Source organism: Mustela lutreola, chromosome 8 (assembly GCF_030435805.1).
Source record: "Mustela lutreola isolate mMusLut2 chromosome 8, mMusLut2.pri, whole genome shotgun sequence".
NCBI lineage: Eukaryota > Metazoa > Chordata > Mammalia > Carnivora > Mustelidae > Mustela > Mustela lutreola.
The window spans coordinates 146,374,579-146,390,861 of NC_081297.1; the positions used below are offsets into that span (position 1 = coordinate 146,374,579).

Below are 16,283 nucleotides of genomic sequence, written 5' to 3' on the forward strand. Positions count from 1 at the left end.
CACACACACCCCAACACATGATAAACACCACACACTACACATTCATGCACATTAGCACATACACGACACACACACCACATTCACACATACCACACACATGCAAATAACACACAGACACACAACATACATATGCACACAAACCACACACACAGACAGACCCCAAAGCTCACACAGCAAGTGGGCAGCACACCAAGACCTGGAGCCATGTGTTCTCACTTGCAGGCTTCAGCTCTAGCCCTGAGCCCCCACAGTTGGGGAGGAAGAGGCTGGGGCCCCCCCAACCACTGTGGGAACTTGGCCTCTAGGCCCACAGAGCCCCAATGCCAGCATCTGGGCCCCTGCTGGACACCAAGGGGAGACAGACTTGGCAGCTGAGCAGCACTATCGCCTCCCACGGAGATGACGTCAAGTAGCCGCAGCACGCCCAGCCCTCAGACAGCCAGGCGGCCACAGTCCCTGGCCGAGGAGGCCCCTCGAATCGGGGGCCCAGATGCCCAGCCTCACTCTTCCCGCCAAGTCTGGGGGGCCAGACATGGCCGGCACACCTCCACCCCTCAGGTTCCAAGCATGACACTCTCCTGGGCTTCGAGCTAGAAAAGCATCTGGGCAGTGCAGCAGGGGCCCGCCTCCACCATGTCCCGTCCACATTCTGCGCTGTAAGCAGGCAGCACCTCGCTCTGTGGCACTGGGCACAACAGGCCACTTGCCGGGGCCAATGCAGGACGCAAAGCCCCAGAACTCTGCTTGCTCCTTTGTGCTTCCACCAGCCCCGGGAGCGGGCCGTTCCCCGGCTGGCCTGCAGGTCCCGGCGCTGGGAGCAGCGTCACCTGGAGGAAGGCTGCACAGCCCTGTCCGAAGCCTCCACTTGACCCACAGACACCCCCCCAGGGTGGGGGGGTTAGCCAAGGTCAGGGACAGCAGACACGAGGCTACAGTATCAGTCTGGTTTAAGGCACCGAGTCCAGCGGACTCTTACACAGCAACAAGCCCAGAATGTTCCAGGTGGAGTGGGCGTGAAAGAGGGGACGAAACAAGGGCTAACGAGGTCCGAGGTCCCCGCAGGGCACTGCAGGCCCAATACCACGTGCCATCCCCCCACCGCCCAGCGACACGGAGCCCATCACCCCCACTTCAAAGAGCAGGACACAGAAAGGGTGAGGGCTTCGCCCCAAACCGAGACTCGGGCCCGGGTATCTGTAACCCACCCCTCCTCCAGCGGACCCGATTGGTGCCCAGCCACCCTGGACGTCACCTGCAAGTGCCGTGCCTGCCTCTCACTCAGCCCCTGGAGGAGGCGGCCACAAAGGGCCAGGAGCCAGCGCACTCAACACCCTCTCCCACTGAGGGAGAGGAGCTGGCCACTGAGCACCGCCCTCCCGCCCCCCAAGGGAGCCCCTGGGGCACTTCCACACCATCTAGCAGCCCCAGCAGGCAGAGAGCCCCAGGACCCACAAGGGCACAACTCCTGCGACCACCTCCTCCCTCACCTCCTGAGACCCCCTCCCACCTCACTTCCCCACGCTGACCCTTGCTCCAGGCTCTCCAAGACCCAAGCAGAGCGCGCCTTGGGGACGTTTCCACCTCCCAACCGCCCCTCTGCTTGCCTTAATGCACCCCGGGAGCCTGTGCTGGGTCCTCGCTCCCTACCAACAACAGAGCATCGTGCCATGTGGCTCCCTGTCCAACATTCCAGAATCTGTAGGCTTGCCCCCTGCCTCATCTGACCGACAAGAGACGAGGAAGCAGTGACACTTCCCTGGGATGCAGGGAGCTGGAGGAGCGCGGCTCCTGTGCTAAAGAGCAAAGGCTGGAGCCACAAGATCCTCACGCATCAGAGAGCCAAGCTGCAGGGCAGCCAAGAGGCAGAAATCCCAGAGGGGTGGGCCCTCCCCCTCGAAACCCTTCCTCTCTAAGCCAGCAAATCAGAGTCACAAGTAACAACAGATCACCCCTGGGGGAGGGACAGGGTGTGGGGACAAGCATGTGTGGGTCAGGAACAACAAGGAAAGACCCTCCAGAAGCACAGCCCCATGCTAAGCACAAGGTGATGCGACTGGAATTAAAACGAGTGGTCATTCAAGCGACCAGAGCAACCCCAGAACCCAAATATAGCCCAACTCATACCAGACTGACTCCCCCTCCAAGCTAATGGCTTGGCAAAAAAAGGCAGGCCCATTTCCAAGCATAAATACAACTGACCTTCATCTCCAAAGTCAGTACACTATGTCCAGCTTTCGATTGAAAAGGACTACTCATTAAAAAAAGGCCAGAAAAAGGAATTGTCACAGGTCAAGAGACAAATCAATCAACAGAATCAGACTCGAAAGAATTTAAAATAAGTCTGTTTATTATGTTAAAGGATTTCATGGAAAACGTGGACAACATGCTTGAACAGACAGGATATTTTGGCAGCAACATGGAAACTAGAAGTGGAAATGGTAGAGAAAAAATTAAATCACAGAAACAGGAATGTGGAATGCTTCTGAATGTCTCACAGACCTGACTTTGTACCTCTGACACGGTAGAGGAAAAAATCAGTTGGCCTGAATAACTGAATAGTCAACAGAAATTTCCCAAGCAGAATCACATAGAGAAAGAGTGAAAAAAAAAAAAACAAAAAAAAAACAGAATATCCAAGAGCTGTAGGACAATACTGACCTCACATATATGTAACCAGAATTTCAGAAGGAGAGAGAACAGGACTGTAGATATTTGAGGAGCTAATAAATGAGACTTTTTCCAAAATAATGAAAGGCAATTATCATATGATCCTACTGATGTGTAGAATTTAAGAAACAAAACAGAGGACCCAAGGGGAAGTGAGGAAAAGATAAAACAAGATGAAATCAGAGAGGGACACAAACCATTAGAGACTCTTAATCGGAGGAAACAAACAGGGTTGCGGGAGGGGAGTGGGGTGGAGGGACAGGGTGGCTGCGGGACAGGCATTAAGGAGAACACATGATGTGATGAGCACTGGGGGTGACATAAAACTGATAAATCACAGGTCTGTACCTCTGAAACCAGTAATACAGTATATGTTAATTAATTGGATTTAAATTTTAAAATGTTAACAAAAATAATGAAAGGCAACAAACCACAGATCCAAGAGGCTCAAGCAGGACAATCAAAAAAACAGACACCTGGACACATCACGTTCAATGTGCAGAAAATCAAAGACAAAGAGAAAATCCTGAAGGTGCTCTGAGGAGAAAAGACCCACTCCACAAAGGAACAAAGAATGACAGCCAACTCGTCCACAGAAACTACGTGAGCCAGAAGACGACCGGGTGACACGGCTGAACAGTACCAGGACGGGGACCCGGGAGGCTGGATGGCTGGTCCCATGCTTACGGGACGAGCAGCATCTTGAAGCTGAGAAGGACTCGTCAGGTAATCAGAGGGGAGAGGAGGGAGAAGGGAGCAGGGAGGGTACCCCAGGAGCAAAGGCAAGAAAGAAAGAACCGGGCGGGTTCCACCGGTTCCTGCAAGTACCGAGGAAGCACAGCGCAGGTCCCGGGTCCCAGATCAGGCTACGGAGTTCAATGCTGCCTGACGGCAAAGAAGAGGCAGTGTAGAGGTCTAACGAGGGAGCGACCAAGGCTGGATTTGCTTCTAAGAGGTCCCTTCAGCTGCTGGGGAAGAGGTAAACTAAGAGGGCAGGCCGTGTGTGTTCCAGGTGAGGGAGGAGGAAGCCCACGGCTGGGGGGGGGGGGGGGCTGGGGTCTGAGAGCTTACCAGGTGCAGCCCGATAGGACAGCCACAGGCCACGTGTGGCTCCTGAGCACCTGAGACACAGCAAAGGCTACTGAGGAATGGATTCCTACTTGCGTTTCATCTCGACTCATTGAATTTAAAAAGCCACATGTGGCCAGAGGCTACTGAAGTGGGCGGCACAGTCCTAACCTGTCACCTGAGCAAAAATGCCAGAAACACGAAAATACTCTTAGCAGTGGAGGGCTGGAGGGGAAAACAGGCTCTAATTACTGCTTTTCCCAGAAATCCCCAGGCCCTGGGAGCCTTGGTTCCCCAGTGGGGACAGGGATGGGGCAGAGCAGTGGATACGGATCACAAGGTGTGTGCAGAGGGGTGTGTGCAGAGGAGAGGCAGGAGAAGTTGTCCCTGTCAAGGAGGAATAAGGAATCAGGACAAGCCCCCTGCCGCTGGGGGGTCGCCAGGATCTCCCAGTCCGCTGGGGTCAGAAGACACTCCTCCGAGGGGCCCCTGCTCCTTTGCTCTCCAGAGCCCTGGGGACGGTGTCTTCAGGCTTTCTCCTCCGAGCCCCTGCGGTAGTAAGGAACAGGGTCCCCCTTGCCAATCCAGGAGCCTGGACATGCCACCCTATTTCCCAATCCCAAGACCCCGGATTACACGCAGACAGTCGGGACGAGAGCAAAGGGAAGAACAGGGGAAGGACAGAAAGGGAAGGGGAGGAAGATGAACGGCACGGCACCTCCGGAAGGAGAGCTCCCATCACACGCTTCAAACCCCTGCCCTCCCTTCCGGGATGCGGGCCACCCGCCGCTGTCGCTGTGCGCGAGAGCACTAGTCCCCCCTCAACATCTCCTAGCCCGCTTCCTGGTCCACGCACTGAGGCTGCGAACCGCCTCCTCTGCGGACAGTGGGAAAATGAAACGAGATGCCAGAGGTAAACATCTGGGACCCACCTGGCCCCGACAGGTGCTCGGCAAATGCGGGTGCCCATCCCCCCATCTCTCTGGGGCTTGTTCATTGCCACCATCTACAAGTAAAAACTGCCCGCTCAGATGCTGGGTCCACCCCTTCCCCCACTCCCCTCACTGGACCTGTATCGATCCACAAAATGGAAACAACCACAAGAACACAGGGTTGTTCTGAGGCTCAAGAGAGGCAGACACTGGGATTGGGGCTGAAATCTGGAATCCCACCCTGCCTCACATCAAGGTCCCAGGCCACCTCCTCCATGCAGTGCTCCAGTGATCCTCCTTCCTGGGCCCCTGACCTGACCCTGTCAATTAGCTTTCAGCCTCAGGAGCCTGGCTTCCTAATGTCACCCCCTTTCCTTTAGGAGTGTGTCACCACATCAGCAACACTCCCCAACTGGCCTCTCCTAGGCACGGTGACGTGCACATATAAAGAAAAGGAAGTCATCCACCTTGCCTGGGACATGAGGGTCTCCCTCTAGCCTCCCCCACCCCAGGCTGTCTTCACAATTAAGACTCAAGGGAGTCCATCAGGTCCAAGCCCCTCATGTTTCACGAGCAAACTGAGGTCACCCGGAGACAGGGGCAGGGCCAGGACCCAGGGGCTCTCACCCCTCAGCGGTGATTCACTTCTTCCCTCCTAACCAGTGATGGGAAAGTGTGGATGCTGTTCAGGGCGCGAAAGGAAAACAACATCAGGAGGCGGGTGCTCTGGCCCAGGCAAGGAGCATATCCCAAGCTGATGGTCCGTGACTTTGGGGACCAGGAACCTGCTGGCAAAAACACCAGCAGTGAGCCCCATCACCCAGCCAGACAGTCCTCAGAGCTTCCCACAGACGAGCCGATTTAACACTACGACCGCCTTGGATCAAAGAGGCTATAAGAACAAATGATGATACACCAGGATGGAGATAGACAACAGTCGTCCCCAGAAGGCACAGTGGGTTCCCAGGATCTGCAACACAGTCTGAACGGGTGCCATCCCCGAGAACTCCAGCCACGATGGAAGTCCCCGACGTCCCTGTAGTCCAACATGACAGCCACGGCCACGTGTGGCTTCTGAGCACCTGAGACACGGCGAGTGCTACTGAGGAACTGAATTTCGACTTCTATTTCATCTCGACTCACTGAATTTAAAAAAACCACATGTAACCACTCCTAGAGTGGGCAGTGTAGTCCTGACCTGTCCCCTGAGCTGAAATGTCAGAAACAAACAAAATCCTTCTAGAGCATAGTGGAGCATTGGGGGGGAAAAACAGGATCTAATTACCACGAGAGACACTCCAGGCCCGTGAACCCCTGTTCCCCATCAGCGGGGTAGTGGGGAGAGGACAAGGGGCTCTACAAGCCCTTCCAGCTCTGACCACTTGCAAGGTCATTCCACTGGACACGCGACAGACTTTGGAGACCAGTGTTCCACCCCCTTGCTCATTTCACGTAACCAACTTGAGGAACAGCGGTGGGGAGAACAGGAGCCTTCAGAGGACTGGTAAGAGCCTGGAAAGGCCATAAGGGCTGCTGGGAATTTTTTTTAAGCTTTAAAGAGGTGGCTCTCTAGGGTTCTTGCAGGGATCTCACGCAAGGCACGAGGGTCCCAAGGCCACCACTGGGTTTTCTGTCACCAAGGGAAAGAGCCCTGTTTATTCTTCTTAATAAAAAGTTCAGAGTGTGCTTTCATCTGTCTTTGAAAGATACAAGTTACCAACCAGATTTGAGCTTGGGTCGTCTAGAAAAACCTCCTTAAACTAACACCTCATTCCTCATCAAGGTGCCCAGAAAGGTCCCTGCAGAACCACGCCAGGGTCCCCAATGGAGGGTCCCTCTAAAGCAGCCCCACGAGCCCCAAGTACACAGCTTTCCAAGTGAGGCTTTTGGCCCGTGCCACCTCCCCCACCAGCTTCTTAACTTCATAAAATGGAGGAAGGTACACAAAGCAGAATCCCTCATCTGCAATTCAAAAATCCTAAAGCTCTCCCCAAACCAAGTTTTTCACAATTCATTTGGAGGCAAACCCTGTCCTAAACTGACATGAGATGATTTTTAGTCTTGATTGCTCTCACTGTTAACGTGGGTCCAAAGCACAATCCCACACCCAGCTGGGGGTCTCAGCTGTATGAGATCTATGGCTCTGAAGGGAAAAGGCTGAGTCCCCTATCCCCATGGGGCTGTGGGGCTGCTGCAGCAGGAAAACCCCTCGCCACAGCAAGTGTCCTGTGTGCATCTCCTCCCTTTCCCCCTTCCCAAGGACAGCCTGGCAGCACCTTCAGACCTCTTCAATCTCCCCTCCCCCACCAACACGCATCCCACCTGCCGCTGAGACCCCGTCTTCAGCCTTCCTCAGAGGATCAGGCCTACCCCTCAGGAGTTGAAGACCCTGCAACAGCTGGGAGACCTTGGCAATCAGCTCTTCCAGCAAGCTACACTGTTGCTGAGCCAACATGACCTCCAGGCTGGCCACTGTCTAGACCAGTTACAGACACACTGCCCAGTCTGGATCCAAGTGTCTCCCTCCTTCTCCAATACAGTGGCAACAAGGGAAACCCTCGGGTGTGCTCCAGGAACAGGGAAGCGGCCTCTTTCCCCTGCAAACCTCAGAAGAGACACCACATGATGATCTCGTCAAGTCCTGGGCAGACCAGCCTGGCTTTAAATCCCAGCTCTGCCACTTATCAGCTGTGTGACCTGGGGCAAACCACTGCCCCTCTCTGAGCCTCACTGCCTAGACTGAAAAGTGAAGATGGCCGTCTCTACCTTACACGACTATCATGAGTATGAGGTCAATTAATGCTGGGAAATATGAATGCCCTACGTCCTGCCTGACGCTCCCTGAGTGACGGGGGCCGGGCCTGAAATAAGGCAACACCGGGCATGCATGGCTGCTCCCATCCCCCACCCGGCGCCCACGCAGAAAATGAGGGACGCCCTGACGCCCGTTTTAGCCCCCTTCCCAAATGATCACCAAGACTTTGCACTCATCAAAAGCCGAACCTGGCCCAGGAACAGAGAGGTTAAGTGACTGCCCAAGGTCACACAGCCAGCCGGGTAACGGGAGGGGCTCCAGGGAGGGGTAGCGAGCAGCCCTGGGCCTGTCCTGGAAGCTCCGGCCTAACAGGCTCCATCCCCAGGACGCACGGTCCAGTCCAGCCGTGGACAGCCGGGCCCACCTCGGAAGGTCTCCGGCCTTGGTTTCCCCAAATGCCGGCCGACCCCCCACCCACACCCCCACCCCGACCCCGCCCGGCGATGTTCCGTCCCCTCCCCCCTCCTTCCCCGCCCCCGACGGGAGGCCCCCGGCGGCCGGCGCGCCGCAGAGCCGGGCGGGCGGGGTCTGCGCGGGGCTCACCGGACTTGGGGTAGGTAACGATCCACACGTCGCTGGGCCGCACCGGGAAGTTGGCGATCTCCTCCATCTTCCCGCGGCAGAAGGGCGGCAGCCGCACGCCGTGGAACTCGAAGTACTTGCTCTCGAACTCGCCCGGGGTGCTGGGGGTCTCGGCCTCGCTCTCCGCCATGCCGCCGCCGCCGCCCGGCCCCGGAGCCGCGCCGCCCGCTCCCTGCCCGCCCCGCGCCCGCGCCCGCACCCCGCACGCGCCCGCGCCCGAGCCCGCCGCCCCAGCCGCCGCGCGGCGCTCCGCAGGCGTGACGTCACGGCGCCGCCCGGCCCGCGCCCCGCCCCGCCTGCGCTCCGCGGTATGACGTCATGGCCCCGCCCGCCGCGCGCCAGCTGCCCTCCGCAGACGTGACGCCGCGGGGTCTCCGGGCCGGGCCCGCTCCGCACGGAGCCGCCGTTTTCCCGCCCTGCGGTGGGCAGGACCCCTGGTCGCCGCCGCCTTCGCGCCCGCAGGCCGCATCCCCCCCCGCCGCGCGCTCCTTCATCCTCCGGCGGACGCCGTCATTCCGCGAGCGCTCTGCAGGCTCACCAGCGCTCCTGCCAGAAGTGACCTTAAAGGTTCATCTAACAGATATTTAGGGACCCTCTGATCCGTACCAGGCACTGGCCCAGGTTCCCGCGCTACAGCAGGCAGAAGCCCGGCTCTCCTGGAGCTTACATTCGTCAGTAACCGAGATAATCTCAGGTGGTGATGGGTGCTACGAATAACACGCTTCGTTATATCCCGGGGGCAGAAGGGGGGGTGTTAACTGCAGGTTCCAGGGCCAACCCCGGACCTCAAGAGACAGAGTCGGTCGGGATAGCGCCTTCAAATCTGCATTTAATAAAGCACTTTTTTTTTTTCATTCTGCAATTTGAGAAAAAATGATTTCCAAAGGGGTTTCAGTCCATTCGGTCATTCACTCAGCACAAGTGTACTAGGCATCTACCACGTGCTTGGGGCTGGGGGAACACAAGATGAGAACAGTGGGGTCCCGGTCTAATTCTCTGAGTCTAGATGTCCTCCACTGCGGAAAGGGAATGATCATCTCTAGGCCTAGGCGCTATAGCTGGGAGGGCGCAGAGACGACTGTAGCAGCAAGAATCCTGAGCACGGCAGGTGGGCAGGACCTACTCCCTCTCTCTCTTGCTCTGGAATGATGTACTTGCATAGAGACACACACGCGTGAGCGGGGTTGGGGGGGGCACGGGCCATGTGTACACAGTGGGCAGAAGGAGGAAAGAGGAATTAACCTTGGCTCTGGAGGCTTGGGATGTCTTCATCCAAACGGAAGAGGACAATCCAAGCACCTGAGACATTAACGATTAGGTAATGACACGGACAGCTAGCCAAAGGCTGGAGAAAATGAACAAATGAAAGAACGATTGCCTGATGTTTCAGATGAGGGCTCTCACTACAGGAGAAGTCAAGGGAGAAGGTTTTGGATTGGAATCTGAGGTACTGACATGAACTAACTGTTTTTTTAAATCCCTGTTTATCTTTGCTGAAAATGCTTTTAGGTACTGGTATTCTAGTAATAACGAGGCACACCATGTGTCAAGATCTTTGGCCCTAAATACTTCCCCACCAAAAGGAACCAGACTCTCTTGGGGTGGGGGAGGGGAGGCAGGGAAACAAGGCCAAGTCCAGGGCTAGGGAAAAAAAAAAAAGTACAAAATGAGTCTAAAGCATCTTGGTAAAAAAATAAAATGTTAAAAAATGATACGATAGGTCAAAAGGACATGGGGGCTAGACTGAAAAGCCTAATTAGAAAAACTCTGTACATATTAGACAAAAAATAGGAAATAGCTTGGGACACCTGGGTGGCTCAGTCAGTTAAGTGGCTGCCTTCAGCTCAGGGTCCTGGGATCAAGCCACACGTCGGACTCCCTGCTCAGTAAGAAGCCTGCTTCTCCCTCTCCCTGACGCTCCCCCTGCTTGTTCTATCTCTTTCTCTCTCAGACAAATAAATAAAATCTTAAAAAAAAAAAAAAAAAAAAAAAGGAAACAGCTCAAATGTCTATCAGTGGTAGACTGAATAAATTGTGATATACCCACACAATGAAAATACTTACTACATAACAATTTTATTTTATTTTTTTTCTCAAAGATTTTATTTATTTATTTGACAGACAGAGATCACAAGTAGATAGAGAGGCAGGCAGAGAGAGAGGAGGAAACAGGCTCCCTGCTGAGCAGAGAGCTCTATGCGGGGCTCGATCCCAGGACCCTGGGATCATGACCAGAGCGGAAGGCAGAGGCTTTAACCCACTGAGCCACCCACGCGCCCCTACATAACAATTTTAAAAAGTACACATACACATATGTGTGTGCATGTTGGTGATGGCATAGGTTCATTGTTTTGCTAGTTTTCTATTACTGCTGTAACAAATTACCACAAACTCAGTGACTTAAGACAAAAGTTTATTACCTTATTGTTCTGTAGACCAGACATCTAATGAGGGTGTCACTATGCTAAAATCCAGGAGTTTCTGGAGATTCTAGGGATGGATTCATTGTTTTTCCTTTTCTAGCTTCTAGAGGCCACCACACTCCTTGGCTTGTGGCCCCTTTCTCCATCTTCAAAGCCAGCAGTGGTAGGTCTAGTCTTGCTCACATTATATTACTCTGACATTGACTCTTCTTTTGTGTCCCTCTTCCACTTTTAAGGACCCTTGTAATTACCTTGGACCCACTCAACAATCCAGGATAATCTATATTAAGATCAGCCAACTAGCACCTGTAATTCCATCTGCAACTTTAATTCCCTTTGACATGTAACATAACATATTCGTGGGTTCTGGGGATTAGGGTGTGGACACAGTGGGGGGACACAGTTGGGGAGACACAGTGTTATTCTGTCTACTTCGGTTGTATTACTTGAAACTTCTCTATGGGTTCAGATTTTTTAAGAGTAAAAATCTGAAAAAAAAAAAAACTTTAAAAGAGCTAACCTTGAGGATTCTACCCCAAAAGCTATTAGGATTAATGAGTTTATTGAGATCGCAGGATACAAGGTCAAAAGGCAAAAAACAATTCCATTTCTACATACTACCAACAAACAATTGGAAATTGAAATTCTTAAAATTGAAATTTTAAAAATATAATTTGCAGTAGCATCAGAAAACATTAAATGACTTAGAAATATATTTAAGAAAATATGTGCAAAATTTGTATGACAAAAGCTACAAGACATTGATGAGAGAAATTATGGAGAACCTAAAGAAATGAAGACATATACCCTGTTCGTGGGTTGGGAGTCTCAACATTGTTAAGACACCCATTCTGGGGCACCTGGGTGACTCAGTCATTAAGCGTCTGCCTCCGGCTCAGGTCATGATCCCAGGGTCCTGGGATCAAGCCCCACATCAGGTTCCTTGCTCGGCATGAAGTCTGCTTCTTCCTTTTCCTTTCCCTTTCCCTCTGCTTGTGTTCCCTCTCTTGCTGTCTCTATCTCTCTGTGTCAAATAAATAAACAGACTTTTAAGACTCCCATTCTCCTCAGATTCATCTGTAGAGTCTGTACAGTCTCAGGCAAAATTTCAATGGCCTCTCTTGTGCAAATTAACAAGTTGGTTCTAAAATCTCTATGGGAAAACAAAGAACCTAGAATACTTAAAACAACCTTGAAAGTGAATAATGAATTTGGAAGATGACTTCAGGACTTACTACAAGGCTTTTTACCATAAGGCTATAAATCAAGACAGTATGGGATTGGCATCAGCACAGACATATAGATAAATGGAACAGGATGGAAAGCCCAGAAATAGACACACACATACATGATTGATTTTTGACAAAGATATCCTTATGGAGCAGAAAACAGAAATTTCTTAGGAGCCCAAACTGTCCACCAAGGCCTGGTCTACCCTATGGGTAGAGAAGGCCCCTCTCTGGAGGTGTGTAAGAAACTGGATAACCTGTCTTGAACAGACCTCTCCCACAAAGTTGGATGCAGAAGTTTTGTTTCCGATCCCTAAGGGTGTCGAGGCAGAGGGAAGCTGCTGTGGGCTGCTGTCCGTGGTGCTGAACGCTCCCAGTGCACCAGATCCTACTGCCCTCCAGATTTCACATCGGGGACTCCGATAGCCATGACTCCCTGAGGCCCAGGTTTTGCTAGTTTTGTTTTTTGTTTTGTCTTGTTTTGTTTTTTTTTTAAATATTTTATTTATTTATTTGACAGAGATCACAAGTAGGCAGAGAGGCAGGCAGAGAGAGAGGAGGAAGCAGGCTCCTCTCGGAGCAAAGAGCCTGATGCAGGGCTCCATCCCAGGATGCTGGAATCATGACCTGAGCCTAAGGCAGATGCTTTAACCCACTGAGCCACACAGGCACCCTGGTTTTGCTAGTTTTATGTTCTGTTTTGATGTATATTTTCCATCTGCATGTGCTATCCAATTTTTAATGTTAAGTACTCGTTTATTATGGAAATGTCAAATGTATACAAAATTAGAGAAAATAGTTATGTGAACTTCTGTGAACTCATCACTCAGTTTCAACTGTCACCAATCCACGTTTCATCAACTCTCATTCAAGATTATTTTGAAGCAAATCTCATGTATTATTTCATTCATAAGTATTTCACTATAGATCTATAAAATATCTCTAAAAGACAAAAACTCTTCAAAACACAGATTCCCAATATATTAACACAGCGAAAAAATAATGCATGTTCCTTAACATCACCGAATACTTGGTTAATATACAAGATCAGACTTTGGAGGTGGGATTTAAAGTTCAGAGAGGTTGAGGTATCTCCCTGGGGATGCCTGGTGAGCCAAGATTTAGTGCTGGGGCAGAGGTCACCCCACCAGCATCACGTGATCCCAGCCTCAGATTAGTACATACAGCCTGCTTGGCACAGATGACAGTAAGCAAGTCTGAGGCACAGACTGCTGGCTCAGGCAGGTATTCACCCTCACACAGTGGCCCCTGAGGACACCAGTGCCCAGGAAATAGAGGCTCCAACCATACTCCTGCCCAGATAGATATCTAGATCAAGATCATTTACATCAGAATCCTTGCAGAAGACTCTTCAATATTTCCACCGAGCATTCTAGTGTTCAGAAAGAAAGGAACCTGATCTGGGTTTGAATGCTAATCCCACCCCTGACCAGTTGTGGGATCTGGTACAAGACACTTCACATCTCTGAAGCTCATCTCTGAAGCTCAGATTCCTTGCAGGTTTAACTTACCATGGCCATCTCCTACCTACCTTTGCACCTACAGTATCCCCTCCCGGAATTACTTTCTGCCAACCCAAATTCTAGGCTTCCACGAAAACCTGGCTCGGAAACCCATTCCATTGTGGGTAATCCCCTCCTGGAATCATATCTAATACAGTGGTATTAATCATCTATATTATGGGCTTCGGAGCAGAGCTGGAGGCCCCTTGGAAACCAGGTGATCCAACCCCTGATTTTAAAGACAGGAAATGAGGAATTGATCAAGGACAAAATTTGCCTGCTGTCGTAGATCTGGTGTACTATGAAGCTGTAATGGTCTAGGGATCTCTCTGTTTCCTGGAGAACAGACTTGGGCATTTCCAGCTCTACCACTTACCAATCAACATAACCTTTCTGCACATTTGTTTCCTCATCCATAAAATGCAAAGTATATTACCAAACTCCCAGAGTTACTGGGAGAGTTGACATGATGGGCTTTGTAAAGTGTAAAGTGAGTGCACTTGAAAGGGTTAGATTCCTTATTCTGTCCGCAGAACTAACAGCAGAAGCATGCGAGCTGCTTGGGACAGGGATCTGCCTCAGGCATCAGGATACACCCTGCAGACAGCTGGCACTCAGAAAACCAATCTGGGGCAGGCATTTGCAGTCAGCCTGGAAAAGTGCATTGAGAATAGGAGCCATGGCTGTGCCAGGGCTCCAAGGCCCAGAGAGGTCCTCGGCTGGAACATTGGGAGAAAAAGGAGCATGGCTGACTCATGATTCTAACTCTGTTGATGGAAGAACACGGCATGGGTCCAGAGGGGACTTTGATATTACACAGGTCTGGGCCCCATCACGGCCCCCCTGAGTTTTCTTTGGACTAACCCCCACCCGGGGTGGTCTAAGGCTCAGAGGAGGCCCAGTAGTCCTCCTAGTCTGGTGTCCAACACACAGCAGACATGAAGTTAGTGCATTTCACTTCCTGCTCCCTCTTTCTTATCATATGATGCAGTCTAAAAGGAGCATTTACTTTTCTCAAGTTAATATTTCATGAGGCATATGCTGTTCGCTGCATTTTATGCAGGGGGAACCTGAGGCTCGGACACAAAAGGGCATTTCCCTAGGTTACATTCATGCTCAGTTGCAGAATTGGGACTCGGACCCACGTCGACCTCTGTTCAGAGCCCTAGATCCCTCCTCTCCTCTGTAATGCCTCAGGGCTCTGTACTAGGAGGCTATATGAGTTAACAAGCAGGGAACTCTGACCTGGATCAGCTCCCAGGCTGTTTGCTTTGTCAGCAGAGCCCCCTCCAGGCTTAAGGAAGAACATAGCACGGTCGGTCGGTGGATGGCTCAGTGAAATCCACAGGCGTTGCCCAGGCTACGCCCATTCATTCTGAGGCTGCATTCACAGAGGCAGTGACGAGTAGGTGGGAGGTGAAAGGCAATTTAGGTGCAGTAGTGGTCATATTGTATCAGGGGCAGCACTGGACTCCATCCTCCTAAAGGGATTTGAACAAACTAGGGGTAAGGGGTTGTAGTTTACTGAGCAGAAAGTCTGGGTTGGGGATGTCCCTGAGAGTGGCTGTAGGGCACAGGCTATTCACTATGGAGAAGATCAGCCCCAGAGGGGGCAGTTCACCCCCTTTTTATCTCTGCCATGCTGTCCCCAGGCAGAGGGAGCAGGCAGGGTGCACGGTCCCAGGGTGCAGAGCTGGGATCAAAGGAGAAGGCCATAGGCAGGCAGATTTTAAAGCCACGTGAGAAGAGGTCTAAGAGTTCAATGGGAGAGAAAGTGGGGAAGCTTATAAACTGTAAAGCACGGTGGATGAGGCTTGTGAATAGTCACTGCAACCCCAAGTTGTGAACAGGTGACCCTGATGCACGAGTCACAAATAACAAAGACCAAAAAGAGTCTTATCAGCCATTGAGATATTCAGCCAAGTAAGCTAGCAATATCTAGCGACGTGCTGCTTGCGGGAGGAGGAGGACGGAGAAGAAGGTGGGAGTGGCCGACGACCTTTCTCAGTCTGAGACACAAAGCACAGCAATGGGGGCAAAGTTGGCTCTCGGGTGAGCCCCAAAGAACCAATGGGAGAGGTGGTGATAAAGGGAGGTCTGTTTGCCCACGGGAACAGAGGCCCACGTCCTTGATACAGGACAAAGGACAGGGGAACAAGAATATTCTCAGAGCCCCCCAGAGCCTGTAGATCCTCAAGCTGGTGTCTCGGGTGGCCAGTCCCCCCCCCCCTTCGAGGAAATCCCAAACCCAGCACCTGGGAATGGGGATAGGGCGTCCCAGCTCTGGGTGAAGAGAATCCTTGGGGCTTCGAGATCATATGACTCAAGGTAGGACAGCCCCCTTTGTGACAGCCAGAGGGGACAGAAGCCAGCTCAATCCCAGGGGATCCTAGATCCTGCAGATGAGCGGGGAGGTGGACCCTCCTGGAAGTCCTCACTCTCTATGCCTCTTCTCTCCCTTTCAACCTCCCACCCCCGAGCCCAGACCCTCTTATGCTCCACTCACTCACTCTGCACTCACCTTCTTGCTTCCCTGCTCCCAGCCCTCCACTGACCACCCAAATCCAATGTGCTGATCACCATGACCGTGGCCGCTATGACCCAGCCTCTGCGGGCCCTCTGCCTGCCCCATCATTCACAAGGCTCTGGCCTGCCTCACGGGCTACTTTCTGTTTCTTAAACACAGTGACTGCATTCCCATCTCGGGGCCTTTGCGCCTGCTGTTCCCTCTGCTTGCAAAGCTCTTCCCTCAGCTCTCTGCCTCTCCTCTGAGGCCTCACCCCTGACATCATCTTCTTGGAGAGGCCTCCCTGGACCACTGACCCAATGTCGCTCCCACCCCGACCACCATCGTGTCCATCTTCTCTTGCTCTCCTCATGGCACTGCCACCCCTCAAATGGTCTCATTTTCAATTTCCAGTTGGCTGTTCGGCATCAGCTCCCCCCACTAACCCATATCAGAGTGTAAGTCCTTTTTTTTTTTTTTTAAAGATTATTTATTTATTTAATTATTTGACAGACAAGTAGGCAGAGAGGTGGGCAGA

General features: G+C 52.2%; 1 protein-coding gene across 1 annotated transcript in view; it reads right to left on the reverse strand.

Annotated features, from left to right (window-relative positions):
* The window catches only part of SULT4A1 (sulfotransferase family 4A member 1), a 31,635-nt gene extending 23,379 nt beyond the window's left edge, over positions 1-8,256 (reverse strand). Inside the window, exon 1 of the mRNA XM_059187209.1 lies at positions 8,026-8,256. Coding sequence (XP_059043192.1) covers positions 8,026-8,194 — 169 coding nt within the window. The 5' untranslated portion in view covers positions 8,195-8,256. The remainder of the gene's footprint in view (positions 1-8,025) is intronic.
* Positions 8,257-16,283: the final 8,027 nt, after the last annotated feature.